We start from the raw sequence: 27,375 nt of genomic DNA, 5'->3' as shown, positions 1-27,375 counted from the left end.
TGGATTAATCTTGTCTTCATCCTCCGAATACTTCTTAGTGATTCGATATCCATTTTGTAGTACGGTGACCGAAATTGTACCGCATAATCGAAGTGAGGTCACACAAGTGAAAGATATAGTTTAAGGATAACCTCTCTAGTCTTGTAACTAACACTCCTTTGTTTGAATCAAAGTACTTTGTTAGCCTTGTTTTGTGCAAATGGCATTGTTGTCTTGGTTTAAGTTTCCTACTTATCATCACTCTTAAATCTTTTTCACTGTCGGATTTCTCTATAACAAAGTTGCTCATTTGATAACTGGTTTCTCTATTTACATCTCCTAGGTTAAGTACATTACATTTGTCCTAAAAAAAATTCATCTGCCATTTTTAAAACCACGCAGAATTATTTTTAGATCATCCTGTAATTCTACAGAGTCCTCATCAAATTTAATTACACTCCCTATTTAATGTCGTCAGCAAATATTCTCATGTTGATGTCTACACCTATATCTACATCGTTTATGAATATAATAAAATAGTAATGGTCCAAGTACTGAGCCTTGTGGTACTCCGCTAGTGACATTACTCTAATCTGATTTAATGCCATTAATGCTTACTTTGTTTCCTTTCCCATAACAATGATCTAATCCAATTTAGAATAAGTACTCCAATTCCATGAGCATTCACTTTATGTATTAGTCTTTTGTAGGAGACTCTGTTGAATGCTTTGCTAAAGTCGAGGTAAATTACAGCTGAAAAAAATTATAATAGATTTCTTAGACATGAGTGCCCACTTGTGCAACCATGCTGGAAATCATTAATCAACTTGTGTGTTTGTAGGTGATTTAGAAATGAATTTGAAATTATTGCTTACAGAAATTTGTCTACAATTGATGTTAAACTGATCGGACAGTACTTAAAGGAAAGTGATCAATCCCCCGAATTGAAAATCGGTATTACATTATGCTTTTCTCCAGAATTCTGATAATACACCCATTTTTAATTACGTGTTAAACTTGATTGCGAGGGCGAAGCTAACTTCTTCCTTACATTCTTTAATACTCTGGCAAATATCGCATCAGGACCTAGTGACATTTTAGGTTTTAGTTTATTTATATTTATCTATTTGTTTACTAACTAGGTTAATCTGTTTTCCTCACTAACCCTGTAGATAGTCAGTGCCTCGGGTATCATGTTTAAATTCTCATTTATAAAAAATGATGAAAATATATGTTCAGATTATTGCCTTTTTCTCCATCTTTACTAGTTAGCTCACCAGTTTTTGACTGCATAGTCCAATCTTGGCTCGAGTTTTAGTTTCAAACACTTTGAAGAATCCATTAGGATTTGACTTTGCATCCCTTGCTGCCTTTATCATATTATTCCTTTTTACATCTCTTATCTGTCTTTGCCCTACTGGTCAATACTTCATAATAATTTGTAGGTAAGAATTAGCATGATTGATCTCTTACATATAGCCTCTCTTTGTATATTAATATCCTTTAAAAATATATTTATCCAATTGCACTCATTGTTGTTTGATCTCGGTTTTCTGTATGCTACTGCTTTTCTGTCTTTGTGTGTTATAGTACTCGTCAACCTCATATCTCATTGCACATGTCACCCTCGGTCGTCCTACACCGGCCAATATCGTCGCTTCCTGCATTGAGGCAGATAATGGGTTTGTTCCCATTACCAGAAATGATAATGTCTAGTTCCCCTTACCAGACATGATATTGTCTATTTCCTATTGTCCATCCTGTCTACTATCTAAAATACCCCAATTCCTAGAAAACACACTCTCATCCTATTTCTGTCCTTATTACAAATATTTTTATCTTGATTACAAGATTTCATATAAATGCACGTCCTACCTAATTGGGAGTTCAGCATAAGCACCACTAACTTCCACCTAACATTCTGTAAGATAGGAAAGGACAAACCATAAGCAACACGGCTCAGAAAGAGGAGAGATGCAGAGGCAGATATCTCTGACCAGAATTTGGAATAGGATAAAGGAGGAGCACTTGGGTACTGGCAGGAGTGGCTACCCACCCATTCTGTAAGTTTTGCCCATCTGTAAATGCCAGATGAATGTCATTTGATTTACAAGCTTCCACATTATACTACCTAAGGTTGAGGCAAGGCTTTTAAGGGAAGAAGGCTCGACAATTTATGAGAGTGCAATATATTGAGTACACAAGGAGCAACAAAAGGGCATAACACAAAAAGGCTGCGTGGGAACCTAAGCAATTGCATCCATGACTTAGGGACAAGTACCACACCATTCACTTCCCAGGGATGATACTATCTGACTGCACCCTGTCTGGGGTACCACATGGTAGGAAAGATGATGCAGTGGAGTATTTAGGGGGGGGGGTCACTCGGTAATGCTCCCCCCCCCCCTTTTCTCTCACCACTTCTACTACTCATTTGCAACTTCTTTCCTTGAAAGATGGAATCCCTCTACACTAGGGTGTGAGAGCAGTTAAAGTAAAGTAACGAAAAAATGTCTGTTGCTATAACTTACTTAAAGCAAATATAGAGTTGATTTGTTAGTTTTTGTTATTTATGTTTCATTGCCTTTACCTTTGCTTAGAGAAAGCAACAAATGTAAGAGAAATTCAGTTTGCACTAACTGCTATGAGAAAGATAATCACATTCTTCAGGGAATCAAACAAGCATTCAGCTCATTTGCAAAGGTAAAATAATCAAGAGCTGTCCTCCTGACTCTCATAGTAGATTGAAAAAAGCACTGCCTTACAAGATGGGTTGAGTCTCAAGAGTCCACTCAAATCTTCAAAGAGTGTATCCAACAGTTGTAAAAGCACTAGAAGACTTCTCTGCATCGAAGGACTCAACTTTGGTGGGAAAATCCCTATCTTTCTTAAAGAGTATTACATCAGATTATTTCCTTGTAAGTATGGAAGTCCCATAAGCTATATTAAATGTTACGAGACCTTCATCTCAGAAATCGTAAGGTGTTGAGATGGATCTGGTACAAGCTTTTGTCAGGGTGAAGGACTGCATGGAAATGTTGCATGATACATTCAGAAGATTATTTGAGAATGCAGAACAAAACAGTGGGATAGAAATTAAAGCCCCAAGAAGTGTAGGGCGACAACAGACCCGGTCTAATCCACCAGCTGAAGGCGTTAACTCCTATTACAGGCGCACTGTTTCTTTTTTCTTTTTTGCCTTTCATTGACAGAGTTATGCTGTGAAAGAGCGTTTCCATTCTAAGCAAAAGTCTTGGCAAAAGCTCTGCCACCTGATACCTTCTCTTTGTGTAAGCAGAATGTTTTCAGAAGTAAGTGAGGAAGTTCTGATCCACAGAAAGTTCCTTGGTGGTTATATGGAGTAGGTACTGTATAAGCAGGATTTTACAAGATGGCAGAACACTTGGAAAAGTCAGACCAAAAACGGCTGCTGCCTCTCTAAAAGTTTGCAGATAATTTGGCACATACCAAACATCCAAACTCTGATACATATTCTTGCAACACTTCCTGTGACGATTGCTACAAGTGAACGCTCATACAGCTGCCTAAAGTATCTGAAGTCGTGTCTGCGTTCCACTATGTCAAAACAAGTACTGAATGTAATAGCTTTACTGATTGTCCACGTATATATAGAACTGAATTGCAATGAGGTTATCAATAACTTTGGTCGTAAGAACAGATTATTTGACTTTGGACTTCACAAGGCTGATTCTTTCTCTCTCTCTCTCTCTCTCTCTCTCTCTCTCTCTCTCTCTCTCTCTCTCTCTCTCTCTCTCTCTCTCTCTCTCTCTCTCTCTCTCTCTCTCTCGCGCGCGCGCTCTCTCTCCATCTCTCAATCTATCTCTTAATCTATCTATCTATCTATTAACTCCACTGCCACTTTTGTGTTCTATGAATTCAATTTCCTATATACTATATAATTTGTTTTATAACAGTTTCAAAATGCAACTGCAACTTAAACCTACTGTGTACCCGCATATTTTGCAGTCACGTAAATAAAATAAGCTTGCTAAAAAAAGTTAATGAAAAATTTAAAAGGGTATTCTTTACTTTGCCTTATCTTGAGACTCAGGAGACTAGCCACCCACCCCCCTTTCCATGAGCATCCTGTATATACGCCAAGGGGATGACGTAATAACCCAGGTAAAATCATTACAGTATTAATAGGGAGAAGGCCTGGGTTTTAGATAATATTGATACATAAACATAAACATAAATAATAGCACCATCCCATGACACCTGGGATATAATGTCTGCACACTCACACATACCTTCCTGTTTTAAATATTTATTACTAAAAAAACTAAATTAATATAGTTTGGTGCATCATATTCCATAGTTAATCGATTTTTTTTTACTGGTGCAGTGGATTTGAGAGGTATTATCTTGGTGGAGAAGATGAGGATTAACAATGAAGAGAAAGCGCAATGGTTTGTCTGGTTTGCAGAGACCAAATCAGTGACAACAGTGCAAAGACAATACCGCCAAAGGTATGGTAAAGAGCCACCCTCAAAACCCAGAATTAGGGCATGGTTTCAAGAGTTTCTGGAAACAGGCAGCGTTTGTGACTTGCTCCGAAGTGGACGCAGAAGGCCCAAGAGTCCATTGAATCTGCTTATACAGTGCAGATAGTCCAAGCATTATATATATACTAGCGGAATCGCTACACTCCGGGCGGCTCTTTCGCTATGCCACGGTAGGTCGCCACCTTCCGGGAGGCTCCACATTGTCTCACTGTAGTGCATTAAGGGAGACCAAATTTTTGGTTTTGCCATTAGCAGCAAGTACAGTATGTACCGATTTTCGCCAGTTCCCACTCTGGAGCATCCAACATAGAACTGTCCATGAGAGAAGCAAGGAAACACCAGGTTTAGGCCAACCTTCTTTTGGGAATGTCCCTGACTTTTGTAGATGGTCATGGCAAAGCACACTTTAACCGGGAACTGAAGCCGCTTGAACTCAAATGGTAGGTCACTGGTGATGAGAGGTATCCTTGGTATGAAAACGTTCTCTCCTGTCAGTATTGTAGCTTCCAGTACATGTGGCATTATGTTCTTCACCACCAGCCTTGTGCCATTGCAGAGGATTGGTGGTTCAGGATTTCTTAAGAACATTATAGGAGTTCCAATCTTCAGAGTGAGCTGGTGAGAAGGCATTCCAGCGGGCTCCAAAGAATTTAGGAATTCTTCAGGGTATTGGACTGCTTGGTCCTGGTCGATTACTGTATCAACAGATTTGAATGAGGTCTCACTGCCTGTAAGCTGTCTGAATAGAGTCATGTTGATTTCAGCCGCTGTTTCATTCTTTGGTCCCAGAATTGTATGTTCACGCAGCCACTTGTGATCCTTGTGTGGTGGATAATGTTTGGGTAGACCATGTTAGCGATCTCAGTTGATGACTTTACAACATTTCCACATCCTTGAGGAATGATTATTTGTCCTTCTGAATCAACAGGGAAAGTTCCATTCCCAATCTGTAGTAGAAGGTTTGCAAACCGCCCAGCATCCTGATCTCCTTGTAGATGTACTCTCATGTTTGTGGATAGGGTGAGTGTCTGAACACTTCTCCAAAGGTATGATGCCTTGAGGCACGCATTCAGTTCATCAGCTGGAGTGCTTCGAGGAATGACAGGTAGGGTCTGGCTAAAGTTTCCAGTAATGACCATTGTAATGCCACCCATGAGATAGACATTTTCTCGTATGTCTTGCAAGGTCCTGTCCAATGCTTCAAACGCTAACTTGTGAGACATAGTGCATTCATCCCAGAGTACGAGGCTGCATTTTCTAAGAGTTTTGCCTTTGCCGATCCTTTTTTGATGTTGCAACACTTGATTCAAATTGTGAGAGAGGTTGAGAGGCAGTTTAAAAGTTGAGTGTGCAGTACGTTCTCCTTCTAGTAGTGTTGCAGCAATGCCTGAGAATGCCACAGCAAGATCAATTTTCCCCTGATGACGTACTTTGGTCAACAGAAGGTTGATGAAGAATTTTTCTCCTGTCCCGCCAGGTGCATCGAGAAAGATCATACCTTCCTGCTCCTCTTGTATCGCTTGCAAAATCTGTTCATAAGCATTTGCTTGATCAGGCATCAGGTGAGGCTCATTTTTTTTAAGAAATTTCACCAGAACTGCACCTGAGTAGTCTGTCTCTCTGAGCAACTCCCTGTTTGCAACTACTGGTTCTTCTCGGTTTGGGGATGTCAATCCAAAACAAAATCAATCAGGTTTTTTCCGCATAGCTCCACCACTTTGTCTTCCAGCATGATCAGAGCCCTGTTGAACACGTCATCCATGAATTCAATCTCTTGACCAGGATGTTCTCTTCTTGCTTGATAAAGCAGATCCCCTGAAAGACTTTCTTGGTGGTTTTTCCAGAGCTGGCTAGGGTTGGAAAGTCCAAATGTAGCAATCATGAGGGCAAACAGGTTCCTCATTCTCATTGGCGATTGAGTAGCTGCTGCCTCTTCTAATGTGTCTTTCCAGTGACCATCATCTTCCAGTAGGCCAAGGAGATTGCACGCTTCCTCATAGGTTCTGCAGACTTGTCCATTGACTGTCTTGAGTGCTGCATGTGATGTTGGGCCACGGATGTGGTGCAAAAGTAGTCTCAAACAATAGCATACAAAATTGTTGGGGTGAACCGTGTAGACACGTCCCAAAACATTGCCTGACTATATCCTTTCATATCCTTCAACGGTACAGCAAAGTATATTTTTTTAGCATTAAACTGTTATTATTTTATTGTCTAATCATCACTACATATAACACCACCCATCCTCACTACATATAACACCATCCATCATCACTACATATAACAACATCCATCATCACTACATATAACACCATCCATCATCACTACAGATCGGTAAAATAATTTCCGAGATTCTCGAGCGGACACACAAACAAATAAACAGATAAACAAACAGACAGACTTCTTTGTTATATATAAATATAAATATATATATATATATATATATATATATATATATATATATATATATATATATATATATATATATATATATATATATATATATATATATATATAAATATATATATATATATATATATATATATATATATATATATATATATATATATATATATATATATATATATATATATATAACAAAGAAGTATGTCTGTGTGTTTGTTTGTTTGTGTGCCCGCACGAGAATCACGGAAACTACTTTACCGATCTGTAGTGATGATGGATGTGTTATTTGTAGTGATGATGATGGATGGTGTTATATGTAGTGATGATTTGACAATAAAATATTAACAGTTTAATGCTAAAAAAATATACTTTAGTCTACCGTTGTGGTGAAAAACATGGTGGAACTTACATACACCGTTAATGAACTATTGATGGAAGAAAAAGTTTTGGGTATTGAACAGTGAGACAATGTGGAGCCTCCCGGAGGGTGGTGTCCTACCGTTGCTTAGCGGATCAGCTGAACGGAGGGCGGCGATTCTACTAGTATTTATATAAAACAAAGAAGTCTGTCTGTTTGTTTATTTGTTTATTTGTTTGTGTCCGCACGAAAATCTAGGAAATTATTTTACCGATCTGTAGTGATGATGGATGGTGTTATATGTAGTGATGATGGATGATGTTATATGTAGTATAATGAGACAAAACTCACAAGAAGAGGATATTAAATATAGGTAGAATATTTATAGTAGGAAGAATGTAAAGAGAGGAAGTTTGGTAGCGTGGCCGGTTAGTTATTTACACTTATATTTTCTTATACGTTCTTAAGGGACAACTTTTCAAACACCACTTTGATACAACTATTTATTACTTCACTCAATGACAGACACATTAATATCAATATTATATTTACGTTACTGGATACTGACTCTCGGACACAAACATGAATGAATACACTTCCCACAGTAGGTAACTCACTCTATGGATAGCTCTGACAAAGACTCACATGTGCCCTGATGGAGGCCCAGCGGGTGCTGCTGGACTATCTCGTATGGGAGACACTGCTTAGCTGGTGAAGTCGGGGTCTGATCGGGAAGTCTCCCTCCCGACCTGGGGAGAGGACGAGCGTAACTCTGTATGAGTGAACAGAATGACGACCCGAACGGGAGAGAGATGAGTCAGATGAGAATAATGAGTATAATGCGAAAGAGCCCGTGGACGGGACTTCAGGGCCTTTATATGGGGGAGAAACAGCCAGTGGTTGACCCCTGCCAATTAACACTAAACTGGTTAGATCTGGACAGCCCTATTTGCCCAGGTGCGTGGTCATGCCCGGGTGTGTCTTGGCTAGGTGTGGTTTGGTCAAGTCATCCTCTAACTCACATAATTAGTGGCCGGGGTCAGGTCCCTTGGGTCCTGACCCAGGGTGTGTCAACCTGGTATGTTGGGGTACGACGAGGCCTGTACTGTACTCGCTGTTATATGTATTGTAATCCTCTGAGCTGTAAGCTGTGGTCTGATAAACAATCATTACAATTCCCGCCAAGACCAAAGCTTCCTTCACAGCGAACTGATGAAACATATAGACAAGAATATCATGTGCAGTATCTAAGATAGTCCCTGAGGCGATAATGCAGTCTCACATTTACAAACAATAATCTCATAGATGTATGTTTTTCTACTGGCTATGTTTGATCTGACAAAGCTTACTATACCTCTGGCCAAGATCAAAGCTTCTATGCCAGGAGAAAAAAAAAGCACAGTAAGTGAACATAGAATGAAAAGATCCTTCATATCTAGCATTGTATCTGAGACAAACTTGCAAATTGCATTCTACAACAATAACAGGTGTTACATCTTCTTACTAGGCCGTGTCAAAATAATAATTCATCCCAGTCAGTAATATGGCTACAACTTTGTGTTCCGTAGTGCAAAACATTGATCAAATGAACTCAAAGAAAAAGTGACTAATCTTTCTTAAAAAAAAAAAAAAATTCTTTGTCGTAAATATTAACAAAAATCAGAGAATGAAATACTTCAAAATACACAAAAAATGTGCCTACTTCACATGTTAGGGTGTTATATCTTGTTATTGGATATAAACAACATCAACAACATCAGTACATTAGTGTGGTCCAGCATGGCTCACGTCCTCCATCCAGCTGGTATAGGAGATAGGGGATACCGGCAGCACAGCAGCGATAGTCGGTTGGTCCTTCATCGTCGACTTTTTTCTGATGTCAGCACAGCACGTCTTCTGTCTTCTTTCTTCACATAACAAGTCTTTCTTTCTTCAATACCGCACCTTGTAGGTCGTGTCTCCATACCTTCTGACTTCTTCTCACTTCTTCCTGGTTTCTATCATATTCCAGATGAATTTTTCTAGCCCTATCTGCGTTTTTCTGTACAGCAACATTTTCCAATATATTCCAGATGAGGTTTTCTAGCCCCACCTGCGTTTTTCCTCTACGTTTAGAGCATCATTTTCATATTCCAGATGATTTTTCTGTTCCATCTGCACTTCCTGTACGTGTAGAGCATCATTTTTCGACCTATTCCAGATGAGTTTTTCTAGCCCCATCTGCGTTTTTCTCCTGTACAGCTTCATTTTCATATTCCAGATGATTTTTCGGTTCCCTCTGCCTTCCGCCCTTCCGGCCGGATTGAAAGCCGGTCCACTACTTGGGTTGTCATCGCCTTGATGACGTGTAGGGCAGGTTCCGCGGACCAGGGTTAGCCCTCCGTACATGAGTGTCGGCGAGACCAAAGACCGTCCTGTTCCACACACCTCACAGTGGTGAATCCCTCCCTGGCTTGGCTCACCAGGGTTCATTTCTGTGGTGCTGCATTCCACACTCCTTAACTTCCTAAAGTAGAACAATATAAAATCTTCTTAATCCTAGACCAAAGGAGGGCTTGGAAGAAGTGAAGTGGTGTGTGGTGGGTTATGGGTTGGTTGCTGCATTCATCACGCTACTTCTCCTCTGCTCGTATGTACTGTGGTTGAAGTCCGGCTGGCCATGGGGCGGTACTGTGTGTGACATGTGACAGAGAAACAATCCTAAAGGGATGATGGATTAGTTGGAAATGCATCATTAAAAAAAAAGTTTACTTTATACGTTACGTCAATGTTTGGCAACTATGGTTTCCGTCACGACAATGTTCTCATTAGTCTGGGTCGGGGAGTTAAGCTCTGCTCACTACACTGAATATTATTTATCAAAGAGTACATTACAAATCATACAAGCATAAAAATACACTCAGTAATATTAAGTTACATTAACCATCATTATCAACACATAGCTTACAGGACAAAAGAAGGGGGATTAGAGAGGTCATACGGAACGAGGCTTGGGCGGGTCAGAAGGACGTGAGGTCACACGGGACGGTGGGGGGCGGGTGAGGCGGGGCGGGTGTAGTGGGGAGGAGGCGAGGAATGGCGGGCCGGGCCAGGCCGGGGCGGGGCGGAGCGGGGCGGGGCGGGAAGGGCAGGGCAGGGACGGAAGGGTAAGGAGGGTGAGGTGAGGATTAGGACAGGGAGGAGGATGTAGGTTGTAAGACATGTTAGGTTATAACAGTTAGTATAGGCACAGCTTCTATCACTAAAACACAATGGGTACATTTAACACTGACCGACAATTAACATGCACTTGGGATACGGAGAACGTTACAGATCGCAGGGGGCACTGACAAATTATATTAAGCACCGAACATATTGCTAGTAAAAATTCGCGCATACCACGATGAGAGACATTTACTTGAGGTGTAAATATGACACACTAGGACACTTTTCACGCTACTACACGGGGATTCCTTATTACGCACTTTTGAACAATACTCAAACTGACGAGCCAGGTGTTATGGCTAAACGAGAGAAGGCGTGGGTTTACGTTAAGTATACTGCCACCAGTGTAACAACTAAGCGAGGAGGGCGTGGGTTAACGTATAGTACGCTGTCACCATTATAATGAGACAAAATTCACAAGAAAAGGATATTACATATAGCTAGACTATTTATAGTAGGAGGAATGTAAAGAGAGGAAGTTTGGTAGTGTGGCCGATTAGCTATTTACATTTATATTATCATATACGTTCTTAAGGGACAACTTCTCAAACACCACTTCGATAGAACTATATAATAATTCACTCAATGACACAGACACATTAATATCAATATTATATTTACGTTACTGGATACTGAATATTGGACACAAATATGAATGAATACACTTCCCACAGTAGGTAACTTACAATATAGATAGCTCTGATAAAGACTCACTTGTGGCTTGACGGAGGCCCAGCGGGTGTTGCTGGAGTGTCTCGTATAGGAGACTCTGCTTAGCTGGTGACGCCGGTGTCTGGTCGGGAAGTCTCCCTCCCTACCTGGGGAGAGGACGAGCGTGACTCTGTGTGAGTGAACAGAATGACGACCCGAACGGGAGAGAGATGAGTCAGATGAGAATAATGAGAGTAATACTAAAGATCCAGTGGACGGGACTGGAGGGCCTTAATATGGGGGAGAAACAGCCGGTGATTGACCCCTGCCAATTAACACTAAACTGGTTAGATCTGGACAGCCCTATTTGCCCAGGTGCGTGGTCATGCCCGGGTGTGTCTTGGCTAGGTGTGGTTTGGTCAAGTCATCCTCTAACTCACATAATTAGTGGCCGGGGTCAGGTACCTTGGGTCCTGACCCAGGGTGTGTCAACCTGGTATGTTGGGGTACCACGATGCCTGTACTTTACTCGCTGTTATATGTGTTGTAATTCTCTGGGCTGTAAGCTGTGGTCTGATAAACAATCAATACAGTAGTGATGGTGGATGTTGTTATATGTAGTGATGATGGATGATGTTATATGTAGTGATGATGGATGATGTTATATGTAGTGATGAAGGGTGGTGTTATATGTAGTGATGATTAGACAATAAAATAATAACAGTTTAATGCTAAAAAAATATACTTTGCTGTACAGTTGAAGGATATCGAGGAATAAAGTCAGGCAATGCTTTGGGACGTGTCTACACGGTTCACCCCAACAACTTTGAATGCTGTTGTTTGAGACTACTTTTGCATCATATCCGTGGCCCAACATCATATGCAGCACTCAAGACAGTGAATGGACAAGTCTGCAGAACCTATCAGGAAGCGTGCAATCTCCTTGGCCTACTGGAAGATGATGGTCACTGGAATGACACATTAGAAGAGGCAGCAGCTACTCAATTGCCAATGAGAATGAGGAACCTGTTTGCCATCATGATTGCTACATGTGGACTTTCCAACCCAAGCCAGCTCTGGAAAAACCACCAAGAAAGGCTTTCAGAGGATCTGCTTCATCAAGCAAGAAGAGAACATCCTGGTCAAGAGATTGAGTTCATGGATGACATGTCAACAGGGCTCTGATCATACTGGAAGGTAAAGTGATGGAGCTATGGGGAAAAAACCTGATTGATTTTGGATTCACTTCCCGAAACCGAGAAGAACCAGTAGTTGCAAACAGGGAGTTTCTCAGAGAGACAGACTACTCAGTTGAAGTTCTGGTGAATTTTCTTGAAGAAAATGAGCCTCACCTGGTGCATGAGCAAGCAAATGCATTGTGTTCTGACCTCACTAGGGGAAAGGTCACGGCAGGGTTAGCTCCGGAGGGATAATTATCAGATATGGCCAGTGCTATGTGCGGTTTTGGGTATGAGAGTTTGTTGACCAAACTGGAGTGGTCCATTGAAGAATTGGCGAGGGCCAAGTTAGAAATTGAGAGGGCCACGTTGGAGAACCTGAAATTAAGGAAAGAGCTGGCAAAGTTAGAAGGAGAGGCTGGACGAGTAAAGCCAGTGACTGACGAAAACTCAAGCGAGTGGAAAGTTGTGAGTAGTGGGAAGACAAAGTTGGTGGTGAAGAAGCACACGAAGGATACGACAACAACGACAGCAAAAGCTACGTGTACCAACCCGTTCAGTCCCTTGATAGACGAATTGGACGTTAGTACAGTCAGGGACAGGGATGACAAGGAAGGTATAAAAACTTTAATTGTTGGTGACTCACAGGTAAGGTACATGGACAGGGCCTTTTGTGGTAAAAACAAAAATAGGATGAGGGTGTCTTTGCCAGGAGCTGGGGTGGGGGATATAATTGACAGGATGGACAATATCTTGTCTGGTAATGGGAACAAACCAATTATCTGCCTCAGTGCAGGAGGCAATGATATTGGCAGGTGTAGGAGCGAGGAACTTCTTGATAAGTTCAAGGCAGCCATAGATCGTATTAGGACTAAGGGAGGGATCCCTATCATATGCGGTGTCCTGCCTAGAAGGGGAGTTGGCAGTGAATGGTTGTCAAGGGCAGTTGGTGTCAACGACCGTCTTGACAGATATTGCAAGTCAATATCAGTCCCATTCATTGACAACTGGGACAACTTCTATAGCAGAAGGGACCTCTATGCTAGGGATGGGGTGCACCTGTCTAGGGATGGAGTAGCAACCCTGGCTGGGGCTCTAGAGGGGGCAGTTCAAGAGATATCGAAGTCTTTAAACTGCTAAGAGAACATATGGGCACGGGGGTGGAGGAGACTGCAGTGGGAGCGGGTAAACAAGGCGAAAGATTACAGGGAAATAGTGTTAGGAGTGATGACAAAACTAAATTAAACAGGGAGTTTAAAACTAAACGCTGTAAGGGGAGGACTCAGAACACGACTAACTTAAATGTATACTACGTGAACAGTAGAAGTATGAGAAACAAAATGGATGATATTAGGGCCTTGGTATGTACCGAAGAAATCGATATAATTGCATTCACTGAAACATGGATCAACCTAGACACACGTGAATTAAAAGTCGAATATCAAATTGCGGTTTACAAACTGTTCCATACCGATAGGCAGACCCGGATAGGAGGCGGAGTAGCAATCTATGTTAGTGATAATCTGAAGTGCGAAATAAATAAGGAAATAAAAACTGAGAGGAATACAGAAACAATTTGGATAGAATTAAGCGACGGTCGGAAAAAATTAATCACAGGAGTAATATATAGACCCCCCAATCTTGATAGCGTCAATGAGCGACTTATCTGGGATGAAATGCACAGGGCTTCCATACACAACAAAGTCTGTGTAGTAGGCGACTTTAACCTTGGCCAAATAGATTGGACTGACCTTACGGGTAATTCAGAATCAGAGGATTTTCTCGAGACGATCCAGGACTGTTTCCTAAGTCAACATACAACCGAACCCACACGGGGTAATAATATACTGGATTTAGTTCTGTCGAACAGAGAAAACCTCATTAGCAATGTCGAGGTAGGGAACGAACTTGCAAACAGCGATCACAAAGAAATTCGATTCCAGTTAGATTTTCAGGGCAGAAGTAAGGAAAATTCCACTAAAGTACCAGATTTCAGAGAGGCAAACTTTGACAGTTTAAAGAGGCAGCTGAGAGAGGGGGTGTCGAGCTTGGCCGTGAACCTGATAGATGACACCGACCTGATAACGAGATCTGAGATTGCCGAGTTCCACGACACTTTAAATAGTGAGTTACTTAATGCACAAAGGCAGAACATACCATACAAAAAACTCAGATCAGACAACAATGACCCTAAATGGATAAATAATTATTTAAAGAACATCATTGGCCAAAGGAAGGCTATATGTAGATGGATAAATCGTGGCGAAATTCACCTCCGGGACTATTGTAGGGTATTGGCGAGTAGGGTTATTACCGAGATAAGGAAAGCAAAGAGGAATAATGAGGTAAGGATAGCAAGGGAGGCGAAAACAAACCCCAACGGATTCTACCAAATGTATCAAACTAAAACACGAGAAAAGATTGGACCAATACGGTCAGACTCCGGCGAGCTCACTGATAATGACGGAGAAATGAGCAATAATTTGAATAAATATTTTTCAACAGTTTTCACCACCGAAAATTTAAACATGATACCCGAGGCACCGACTCTATTCAGAGATAGTGAAGAAAACAAATTAAGTGAGATAGTAGTGACTAGTAACGATGTTATAAGCAAATAGACAAACTAAAGCCTAATAAGTCACCTGGTCCCGATGAGATATTTGCCAGAGTATTAAAGGAATGTAAGGAAGAGCTTAGTATGCCCTTAGCAAAGTTGTCTAACATGTCCTTAAAAACAGGTGTAGTACCAGAATCCTGGAGGATAGCGAATGTAATACCGATTTTCAAGAAGGGTGATAGATCACTATCCTCTAACTACCGCCCAATCAGTCTAACATCAATAGTAGGCAAATTACTGGAAGCAATCATTTCAAACTCTATTCGAAATCACCTGGAGAAGCACCGATTGATCAATGATTCCCAGCATGGCTTCACAAGCGGAAGTTCTTGCCTAACTAATCTATTAACATTCTTTTCATCAGTTTTCGAATCGGTGGACGAGGGGCACAATTATGATGTAGTATATCTCGACTTTAGCAAAGCCTTCGACAGTGTCCCCCACGAAAGACTAATTAGAAAGGTAGAAGCTCATGGCATCAAAGGTGACATCCTTAAATGTATTAGGGCGTGGTTACAGGACAGGAAACAGTGAGTGAGCATTAACGGCACTAAGTCCCATTGGAGCAACGTCACAAGTGGAGTTCCCCAAGGCTCAGTACTTGGACCATTATTATTTATTATATACATAAACGACATAGATATCGGCATAGACAGCAACATAAGTAAATTTGCTGATGACACTAAAATAGGACGTGTTATCAAATCTGACGAGGACTAGGCAAAACTACAGGAAGATCTAAACAAATTTTTCGAATGGTCTGAGAAATGGCAGATGAAATTCAGCGTCGACAAATGTAAAGTACTCAGTATAGGAGATGTAAACAGGGAAACCAGATACCAGATGAACAACGATGCCATAGAGAAATCCGACTGCGAGAGAGATTTAGGAGTAATGATAAGTAGGAACCTTAAGCCAAGTAAACAATGTGTTTTTGCTCATAACAAGGCTAATAAAGTACTTGGGTTCATACAAAGGAGTGTTAGTTACAAGACTAGCGAGGTCATCCTAAAACTGTATCTTGCTCTTGTGAGACCACACCTGGATTACGCAGTTCAGTTCTGGTCACCGTATTACAGAATGGATATAGAATCCTTGGAAAGAATTCAGAGGAGAATGACAAGACTAATCCCGGGCATTAGGAACCTTGAGTATAGAGACAGGTTAAAGCATCTTAATTTGCACTCCCTTGAGAGACGTAGAGCGAGGGGCGACCTGATAGAGGTGTATAAGTGGAAGGCAGGGCTAAACAAACGGGACATTACAAAGGTACTCAAATTATCCAACCAGGAGCGAACTCGTAACAATGGTTTTAAATTAGACAAATTTAGATTTAGGCGTGAAATAGGTAAACACTGGTTTGGAAACAGAGTAGTAGATGAATCGAACAAGTTACCAAATATCATCATTAACTCGAATACGCTGAATTGCTTCAAACATAGGTTGGATGCTCATATGAGCAATAGGGGTTGGGTGTAAACGGGACTGCCCAGTATGGGCCAATAGGCCCTCTGCAGTTTCCTCCATTCTTATGTTCTTATGTTCTTATATGAACAGATCTTGCAAGCAATACAAGCGGAGCAGGAAGGTATGATCTTTCTCGATGCACCTGGCCGGACAGGAAAGTCATTCCTGATCAACCCTCTGTTGGCCAAAGTACGTCATCAGGGGAAATTACTCTTGCTGTGGCATCCTCAGGTATTGCTGCAACACTACTAGAAGGAGGACGTACTGCACACTCAACTTTTAATCTGCCTCTCAACCTCGCTCACAATAAGAATCCAATGTGCAACATCAAAAAAGGATCGGCAAAGGCAAAACTCTTAGAAAAATGCAGCCTCATAGTCTGGGATGAATGCACTATGTCTCACAAGTTAGCGTTTGAAGCATTGGACAGGACCTTGCAAGACATACGAGAAAATGTTTATCTCATGGGTGGCATTACAATGGTCATTGCTGGAGACTTTCGCCAGACCCTACCTGTCATTCCTCGAAGCACTCCAGCTGATGAACTTAATGCGTGCCTCAAGGCATCATACCTTTGGAGAAGTGTTCAGACACTCACCCTATCCACAAACATGAGAGTACATCATTCCTCAAGGATGTGGAAATGTTGTAAAGTCATCAACTAAGCTCACTAACATGGTCTACCCAAAAATTATCCACAACTACAAGGATCACAAGTGGCTGCGTGAACGTGCAATTCTGGCACCAAAGAATGAAACAGCGGCTGAAATCAACATGACTCTACTCAGACAGCTTCCAGCAGTGAGACCTCATTCAAATCTGTTGATACAGTAATCGACCAGGACCAAGCAGTCCAGTACCCTGCAGAATTCCTTAATTCTTTGGAGCCCGCTGGAATGCCTGCTCACCACCTCACTCTCAAGATTGGAACTGCTATAATGCTCTTAAGAAATCTTGAACCACCAATCCTCTGCAATGGTACAAGACTGGTGGTGAAGAACATGATGCCACATGTACTGGAAGCTATAATACTGACAAGAAAAGCTAAAGGAGAGAAAGTTTTTATACCAAGGATACCTGTCATCACCACTGACCTGCCATTTGAGTTCAAGCGACTTCAGTTACCGGTTAAAGTGAGCTTTGCCATGACCATCTACAAAACCCAGGGATAGTCCCTAAAGATAGTTGGCCTAAACCTGGTGTTTCCTTGCTTCTCTCACGGACAGTTTTATGTTGGATGCTCTAGAGTGGGAACTGGCAAAAATCTGTACATACTTGCTGCTAATGGCAAAACCAAAAATGTGGTCTACCTTAATGCACTACAGTGAGACAATGTGGAGCCTCCCGGAAGGTGGCGTCCTACCGTGGCCTAGCGAAAGGGATATTGTAATACAGTTTGCTGCATCATATTTCTTAGTTAATCGAGTTGTTTCTTTATAGGCCCAGTGAATGATCATGGTGGATAAAATAAGGAGTAACAATGGCGTCTAAGCAACAGAAAGCGCAATTTTTGTCGTCCAGCTCTAATGCTTGGACTATCTGCACTGTACAAGCAGAATCAATGGACTCTTCATACAACCTTGGGCAACCACTTCGGAGCAAGTCACAAACGCTGCCTGTTTCCAGAAACTCTTGAAACCATGCCCGAATTCTAGGTTTCGAGGGTGGCTCTTTATCATACCTCTGGCGGTATTATCTTTGCACTGTTGTCACTGATTTGGCCTCTGCAAACCAGACAAACCATTGTGCTTTCTCTTCTTCATTGTTAATCCTTATCTTCTCCACCAAGATAATACCTCTCAAATCCACTGCACCAGTAAAAAAAAAATCGATTAACTATGGAATATGATGCACCAAACTATAATAATTTAGTTTTTTTAGTAATAAATATTTAAAACCGGAAGGTATGTGTGAATGTGCAGACATTATATCCCAGGTGTCATGGGATGGTGCTATTATTTATGTTTATGTTTATGTATCTATATTATTTAAGACCCAGGCCTTCTCCCTATTAATACTGTTATGATTTTACCTGGGTTATTACGTCAATACGTCATCCTCTTGGCGTATATACTGTACAGTGTACAGTATGTTCATGGAAAGGGGGGTGGGTGGCTAGTCTCATGAGTCTCAAGATAAGGCGATGTAAAGAATACCCTTTTAAATTGTTCATTAACTTTTTTTAGCAAGCTTATTTATTTACGTGACTGCAAAATAAACGGGTACACAGTAGTTTTAAGTTGCAGTTGCATTTTGAAACTGTTATAAAACAAATTATATAGTATATATGCAATTGAGTTCATAGAACACAAAAGTGGCAGTGGAGTTAATAGATCGATAGATAGCTAGATAGATAGAGAGATAGATAGAGATAGAGACAGAGAAGAGAGAGTATCAGCCTTGTGAAGTACAAAGTCAAATAATTTCATATTAATGAATATTAATTGGATGTTTCATTCTACCATCAGACCTACTTTCTTAAAGAATAAAAAAAATAGTAAATATAGTAACATTATCGCGTCATGCAAGATACAATTTTAAACCTATCACAGATAAGCTCATAAAAAATTGTACCAAAAAACATAAGTTCAAATTCTTTATAATGACAAAATATGAAGTTCTAAAAGTGTTTCTGAACTCCTCTTGTACAGCTTGCTCTCTTCTCGTTGCAGTGTCCAGCAATAGTCGCCCATCATGTTAGGACTGAATTGTCCCTGATATCTGCTCTCCATTATGGCGATATCTTGATGAAATCTTTCGCCGTGTTCATCACTAACGTCTCCAAGGTTACCTAGGAAAAATTCAATATGAGAGTGGAAAAAATGCAATTTCAAGGACATCCTTGCTCCCAATGCATGATAATTCTGAAGCATGGTTTTTACGATTTCTTTGTAGTTGTCAGCACGATAGTTTCCAAGAAAATTCTTTGACACATTGACAAATGATTCCCATGCTTTTTTCTCCAGTGGGTTCAATGTTTTGGTGAATTCGCTATCATTAACTAGTATACGAATTTGTGGTCCATTCAAGACACCTGCTTTCAACTTGGCTTCGGAAACCACACCACCTAGTTTCTGAGATAAGTATAGAGTCCCAGCACCGAATTGATCCATAGCTTTGATGAAATTTTTAGCCAAACCGAGCTTTAGATGCAGTGGAGGCAAAAATATCTTTTCTGGATCTACAAGCGGATTGTGAGCACAGTTAAACCTTCCAGGCGCATCTCTTGGTCTTGTCACATAATGCTCTGCATCAGCTCTGCTGTTCCACAAGCACAAAAAAAAGCACATGTGCTTTGTGTAGCCACTCTGAAGGCCCAGTAGTAAACTGATGACTTTGAGATCGCCTCATATCTTCCACTGGTGTTTCTCATACTCTATAGCGGCCAAGAAAATTTTCATTGTTTCATAGCCCTCAGTCATTTTTGTTGCGTGTGCTATTGGGACAGATGGAAGCCGATTGCCATTGTGTAAAAGAACAGCTTTCAGAGAGTCTTTTCCTGAGTCTATAAACAGCCTCCAATCCTCTGTCTTGTATGTTTCAGACTTGCAGAGTTGTTGCATGAGAGATACTGCGTCCTCGCAATAACAAAGGTTGTTTGCCATCTTGAAAAATGCAGACAGCTGTCTATGTCGGTAACGCGCTGTAGTGATATGCACTCCATCTTCTAGCAGGTTACGCTGCTTTAGTCTGGATCCCAAAACTTCAGCCTTTTCTTTTGACAAGTTTAGGTCCCTGATGAGATCATGAAGCGCTTCTTGAGTAAATAGTTTAAGCCTGGTATTTTCAGAGTCATCCTGGTAGTCGTTTTCCATTGAGGTAGAGGTAGAATCGGAATCACTCAATTCTTGTTCAGTCGGTGGATTTGGGACTGGAAGTTCAGCACTGTGCGGTACTGGTCGGATTGCAGAAGCAATATTGGGGTACTGTACCTTGCCTCGTGTCTTGATTTTTATTCCCTTAATATTTGTGAGACAGAAGTAGCAGTCACTACTGTGGTCTTTAGGTTCACGCCATATCATTGGTACAGCAAACGGCATTCCTGAACTTCGTTTACCACACATCCACTCGCTCAGGTGGTTAACACAAGACTTACAGGCTACATGAGGTGCCCATTTCTTGTCTTGGTCACCCAAATGACATTTGAAGTAACTTTTGTAGTTCAGTCGAACAGCTTTTGTGATTGGTTTCTTGAGGCTACCAGGAGTGAAGGCACCACATATGTAGCAAAAACTGTCAGCACCGTTCACACACTTGCGACGTTCCATGTTTTGTTAATTTCAGAGTAATTACAAATCATGCAGGTGTAGATATGCAATATCATGAATCAGCAAACTGAAACAAACAAAAAAGCACAAATCAGGACAAAATAATTGCATAAGTGGAGCCAATGAGCATATAAATTACTGTATGAATAGCATGGTACACTAAGTATATAGATATGCTGGTTCTGGAAAACTGAGCCTGATACAGCTATACGAATGTCATAATTGAGTTCAGCACATACAATTACACTAGAATCAGACTGTTTTGATCCAGAACCATGAGAATTTTTTTTTTATGATGACCAGTGTAATGATGAAGATGGTGAGAGTGACAACAAAACGAAAAACATAAGGATTATGACACCAAAAAGACATTAAGGAAGACAATGACAACCCCATAGACAGTGTTGAAGACGTTGACAATAAAAAGACAATGATGAATATGATGGCATCACAATAAACAACGATGAAGACGATAACAATAAAAAGACGTCTGTGAATATGATGATAATAAAAATACAATGATCGAGATGATCACAAACATCAGGTGATCCCACCAGATAACAACCTTGTACTATCTGGTTATCTTACCAACTGGTACCTTATGTGCGAAAACATCATTCGTTCAGGAACTGTTGTAACTGCTTTGTAGTTTCTGTTGAAGTTCCTTGCAATCTCTATTTGTAGTTGGTTCATTTTTTAATGTTCACGCAAACACTCTATGGTCTTACTGTTATATATATATATATATATATATATATATATATATATATATATATATATATATATATATATATATATATATATATATATATATATATATATATATATATATATATATATATATATATATATATATATATATATATATATATATATATATATATATATATATATATATATATACACATATGTAATATTCAGAAATTTCAGTGTAATTTCAAACGCCGCGCCATTGGCGATACTGAGTTCAAAGTCGTCCGAGGGAAGAGAATGCTCCTGCACCTAGTGAGAGCTTTTGTAACTAGGCCTATACGATATTAAATGTAGTTTACCGAATTAATAATGATGCGATTCATGAAGTTAAGGGACTATTATTGAATTTGAAATTATTATAGATCATGTACCAGTCTGAATAATGTTACGGGTGTCCCAAGAAAGTTATTAGTAGGCGGAAAATATGTCACGTAGGCCTAAGCTAACGCCTTGAGAGGACACGAGGCTGGCTGGTTCTCAGTCAGACGACAGCGGTCGAACAGAGAGGGCAGACTGTGCGTCAGAGAGGACGAAACGGTCACGTGGTCTAGTCACCTGTCTTGCGCTATTGCAGTATAACGAGTAAGTCTCATTCGATCTCAGACAGGGGTTAGATAGGGCAGTGATAAAGTTAACAAGAGCTAACAGTGAGTTTATTTCAGGGTTTCCGTCAGAACCCACTTGACTGCGAGGGATTGACTGAGGGATTGACTGGGAGAGATTGATTGCCGTTTGAGACTGCCGTTGATGATTGATGATTGGCGATTGTTGCAGTTGGAACGATCAGTGCAGGCTTGTCACTGGTTAGCCGGGTTAGCACAGGATCTCTTGAGTGAACGAGTGCTCCCGACAACTAAAACGATACGGGACCAGCATCAGCATTGGGTGATCAGTTCTTACCACGTGGGTGCACAACACCACGTGTCCTCGGTCAGGTAGAAGTATTACCTACTGGCCATAGTCACCTGATGGTGTTCTCTCTTCCCGCCCATGGACGCACTGAGAGTACACTGAGGCAATCTGAGTAAATTAATGGTCACACACTGAGACCAGGAGTCTAGGGGATATCTAGAGAAACATTTTATCTCCCTTATTACGGGTGTATGTTGAGTTGGGTGAAGCATGGTTCACGGGTATGGGTGGACCCACTAACATCTCAATAATAGTGATAATATTTTTGTGTGTAGTTAATACCATTTTTTCAGTTACTGATTTTATCTTGACATGTGTAGTTTAATATTTCTTAAATAATTTTGATAGTATTGTTTTTTAATATTGTGATTTAGTTCCTTTAATGCATTTAATTTTTCTTTATAATTCCGATCTCAGGCATAACATTTGTTGAGTGCCCTGAAGGCCTATCTGCCATTGTTCTCAATTTTGTTGAAAGTTCTGGCCTGTTTCATGTGTGCAACCAACCTTTAATATTTTGAATTTATTGTTGTCTAATGTTGCCTGAATTTCTAATAATTTCAATATCATGTATGACTTTATTCCCCAGAGTAGTGTTTTAGTTCAGGTTAAGAGGTGCTGTGGTGTACCATTTGTGTTGTAGTTCAGTCACAGACGCTTATTGCAATCATGGACAATTAATTTTGTTAGTGAATTTAAGTGTTCTTGTGCTGGTTCGGGATTTACTCAAGGGCGCTTCCACTGTAATTTCCATCTAATAATTAATAAACCCCAAGTTTATTACATATATATATATATATATATATATATATATATATATATATATATATATATATATATATATATATATATATATATATATATATATATATATATATTATAACCAAAGGAAAGAAAAACACGAGTTCCCAAGCGCTTTCGTGTAATTCACATCTTCAGGGGTGAGTACAGTGCTTGGGAACTTCGTGTTTTTTCTTTCCTTGTGGTTATCAGTATATACCTAGATCACGCCAAGACCTACAGTGATTTACTTGCATATATATATATATATATATATATATATATATATATATATATATATATATATATATATATATATATATATATATATATATATATATATATATATATATATATATATATATGCAACCGGTCGGAATTTACTGGACTTTTAATTTCTCACTTGACTTTGGGTTTATTTAAGATTATTAGATGGTAATTGCAGTGGAAGCGCCCCTTTGAGAAAAATCCCGAACCAGCACAAGAACACTTAAATCTACTAAACAAAATGAATTGTCCGTGACCCGTTGAAGGATAGCGTCTGTGACTGGGATGAATGAGACACACTGTAAAATTTACACCTATATTCCCTCCAACACTACAAACGCAATCAAATAGTGGTACACCAATATGCACACTTCTTAACCTGAACTTGCAATACTACTCTGGGGAATAAAAGTTATACATGATGTTGAAATTATTAGAACCTCAGGCAATGCCTCATTTGAGGATAATAAGTTTAAAGTATTAAGAAATGTTGCTTGCACACATGAACCAGGCCTTAAGGGCTTTTAACAAAATAATATCAACCACTGAGAAAATGGTATAAAAAAATAGAAATTAAAAACTCTACAATGAATAGGCCTTAAGGGCACTGAACAAAATAATATCAATCACTGAGAAAATGGTATAAAAATAAAAATGAATAACTCTACAATGAATAGGCCTTAAGGGCACTCACCAAAATTACATCACCCCAACAGATGCACAATTCCTAACCTAACTTAAACACTACTCTGGGGAACAAAGGTTATACCTGAGATAGGAATTATAAGAAAATATTTAATGCACACAGCATACATTAGTAACTGAAAAAATAGTATTAAGTACACACAAAAATATTATCACTATTATTAAGAAGTTACTGAGTCCACCAATACCCGTGAACCATGCTTCCTAACCTAACACATAGGTTCCACCTGCACTCCATAGTTTTTTAAGGCACAACCAACAGGCACCCGTAGTTTAAGGCCCAAACCAGCCTTTCTCGACCTTGGAAATGTACCTCTAAGTTCCACTGGACTCTTGGTCCCAGTGTTTGACCCTGTATCACTCAGCTGGCTTCACTTTACCCCCAGTACATCCATGAACACGGAAGGGAGTGAACCACTCAGATCTTGTACAGTTGAGAGAAGCTTTAGCTTCTCGTTAGTAAAAGGTTTTCACTAAACTGCTTGAAGATATGTGGTATTGTGAGCTGAGGTAGAGGAGAGTTGATGACCCCAAACGATCGTCACGTCGTTAGTTGGGCACCTAGACAGCTGGGTTCACTCCAACTGTCACCATATTCAACAGGTGGCTCAAACCCAGGTCAGTGGACGGTCATACAGCTCGCTTCACCACTCGTGTCTCATACCGCCAGTGGACGTTATCATACCGCGTGGGGTCTACAGAACCTTGTTAATACTGATGTTAAATAAACGAAGGAACCAGGTCACGCGATCCGTCTCTCGTGGGTACAGCACAGAGGTGGTCCTTGACCTCTCTCACAGCTCCCCGGCCACCTTGCTCCCTGGTTCACGCTTTCCGGGAGTGACTTATTTACCAGACGATTACACTTAATTAGGACGTACGCAACATTTTCAGACTGGGAAACGATCTATATTTATTTTCAATTTAATAACTGATATTTAATTTCATGATTCGCGTCCCTATTAACTCGGTAAATTACATTTAATATCGTATAGGCCTAGTTCCACAACCTCTCACTACATGCGGGGAGCGCGGTCTTCCCTCAGACGACCTTGAACTCATCATCGCCAATGGCGCCGCGTTTGAAATTACACTGAAATTTCTGAATATTACAATCGACCCCTCCAAAAAAAGACAGCACTGTCCTCATGTGCTGAGAAAAACATGCATACGACCCCCCTAAAAAAATTTTCTAAGAAACTGCATCTCACCCCTTTAACGTGCTAAACGCAGCATTCCCGTCTTCTCTTCTCCCCTTCTCTCTCCCGCTAACACTCGACCCCCCTAAAAAAAGACAGCACTGTCCTCATGTGCTGAGAGAACAACTTAGAAACCACCTTCAACTCTGCCCTATTCCAACTTGCAGCCAGCAACTCCATTTCTTGCCTAGCCCAATTCAAAACCAACCAGAACATACTAGCTCCCCTTTTGCCTGGCCCTTAAGCTAGAGAACCAATGTCAAAAATAATACCAAATCCACATCCTGCATACTCTCCTTTGGCCTGGCCCTTGAACTAAGAGAACCAGTGTCAAAACCAATACACAGTCCAAAACAAACATGCTCTCCTTTGGCCTGGCCCTTGTACTAGAGAACCAATGTCAAACAATACTCAGTCCACACGAACTCTCTCACGTCTTCAACGATCGACTCAATTCACGTCTCCGAACCTCATGCCGGCAGACCAGCCCTCTGACAATGCACCAGTCCATATTAGTGAGGCCCTGGCCACTACAACCGTACACTCAATCCCGCTCATGACAGCAACTCAATCCCGCTCATTACAGCAACTTAGTCCCGCTCATGACAGCAACCACTACTCAATGCAAGCAATTTTCCCACTGAGCGCTGCTCCTGGCTTCCCTGCACAAGTGATACATGTGCGGCCAAATCTCCGCAAGCTCCCCCAGCACATTCATCCCCAACAACCCATCATGCGATTGCCCCTTACCCTGGGTCTCAATCCCTGGACAAACCAACAGCCCCACATCAGTGACTTCCACCCCACATACAACCATAGTGACCCGAATACACCCCACACACGGCACTGGAAACCCTGACGCCCCTTTTACCCTTATTCGAGTGGGCTGTAACACCACTCCTGCAGGCTCCAGCTCCAGACTGTAGCCTCTCATTTGCCGCTGGCATGAATGGCCTCGCTGGACCTCTCCATGGTTTAGCTAACCAAGAGGTACTCCTGTGGGTCACCAAGCTTCGTGCTGAAATCGGTGATGATGTCACGGAAGATCAGTTGAAGGAGTTCATCTGGAAGACCCTTAAATCTGTCCAGGTTGTTCCAGGTTATGGCCATGCTGATTTGCGAAAGACTGATCCTCGTTACTCGTGCCAACGTGAATTTGCCCTCAAGCATCTTCCTGACGATAAGCTGTTCAAACTTGTTGCCAAGTTGTACAATGTTGTGCCTCCAATCCTCACTGAACTTGGTAAGGTGCAGAACCCATGGCCAAATGTGGACGCTCACTCGGACGTAATGCTTCAGTACTACGGCATGACGGAGATGAACTACTACACAGTGCTTTTCGGAGTCTCTAGGGCCTTGGGCGTACTGTCGTCTCTGGTGTGGGACCGTGCTCTTGGGCTCCCCATCGAGAGACCGAAGTCCATGAGCACTGAAGGACTGCAGAAACTAGTCGGTGCCACAGCCGCCCAAGGAGCCTAAAGCAGCCGGCGACTCAGTCAGGATTTTTACAATTGCATGTAATTAACACATTTTTGTAAAATTATTTATGTGAATGGATTAATTTTATTAGAACAATGCATTTTCTGAAAATTCTGACTGCCTTTGGAGGGATTGGTTTAATTGTGAGATGCGCATGTCTGTGAACGTGTATGTTACGAACCAGTTATCTGTACCTATAGTAAATATGTCCACGACCACCTTGCATTTGCACCCTTGTGTTTTCCCAAATATTGATGTGCTGGTTCATATTTCAGCATTCATATTTTAACAAAATTATAACTTTTCTTTTTTATAAGAATGGAGGTATTTTAAGAAAATGTATTTTTTTGTAAGAATTTTTTTTAAAAGTGAAGAAATTGAAAAAGTGTTAGCTAAGCTTGTGACTGACTCATGGAATGGCAGGGATGAATTGGATGTGTATTCGTGGTGAATACACAACGCTTATTTACATTAGCCTCTTCTCTATTTATTTAATTCCTGCTCTTACCATTATTTATTCTGTTTTGCCTAATGTTAAATCACCCTGAGATACTTTCCTATGTTTAGTTGCAGTTGTGTCTTACTGCACTACACTACCTTTCACTCTATTTTAGTATTAAACA

The 27,375-nt window shown here is 40.7% G+C and overlaps 1 protein-coding gene across 1 annotated transcript; it reads left to right on the top strand.

The window, feature by feature from the left end:
- The first annotated feature begins 4,406 nt into the window (after positions 1-4,406).
- Positions 4,407-26,970, top strand: LOC121869871 (probable citrate synthase 1, mitochondrial). The gene is made up of 2 exons (XM_042371436.1): positions 4,407-4,469; positions 26,180-26,970. Exons 1-2 carry the CDS (start codon positions 4,407-4,409, stop codon positions 26,750-26,752), a joined length of 636 nt encoding a protein of 211 aa, XP_042227370.1. The 3' UTR covers positions 26,753-26,970.
- The last annotated feature ends 405 nt before the right edge of the window (positions 26,971-27,375 follow it).

Source organism: Homarus americanus, unplaced genomic scaffold (genome assembly GCF_018991925.1).
Source record: "Homarus americanus isolate GMGI-L3 unplaced genomic scaffold, GMGI_Hamer_2.0 scaffold14467, whole genome shotgun sequence".
Lineage (NCBI taxonomy): Eukaryota > Metazoa > Arthropoda > Malacostraca > Decapoda > Nephropidae > Homarus > Homarus americanus.
This window is presented reverse-complemented; position numbering and strand designations above follow the sequence as displayed.

Coding starts and splice junctions, on each gene's coding strand:
- LOC121869871 (XM_042371436.1), top strand. CDS start 4,407: ATGGTTTGTCTGGTTTGCAGAGACCAAATCAGTGACAACAGTGCAAAG. Junction 4,470..26,179: donor CAAAGACAATACCGCCAAAG/GTATGGTAAAGA, acceptor CCACTCCTGCAG/GCTCCAGCTCCAGACTGTAG.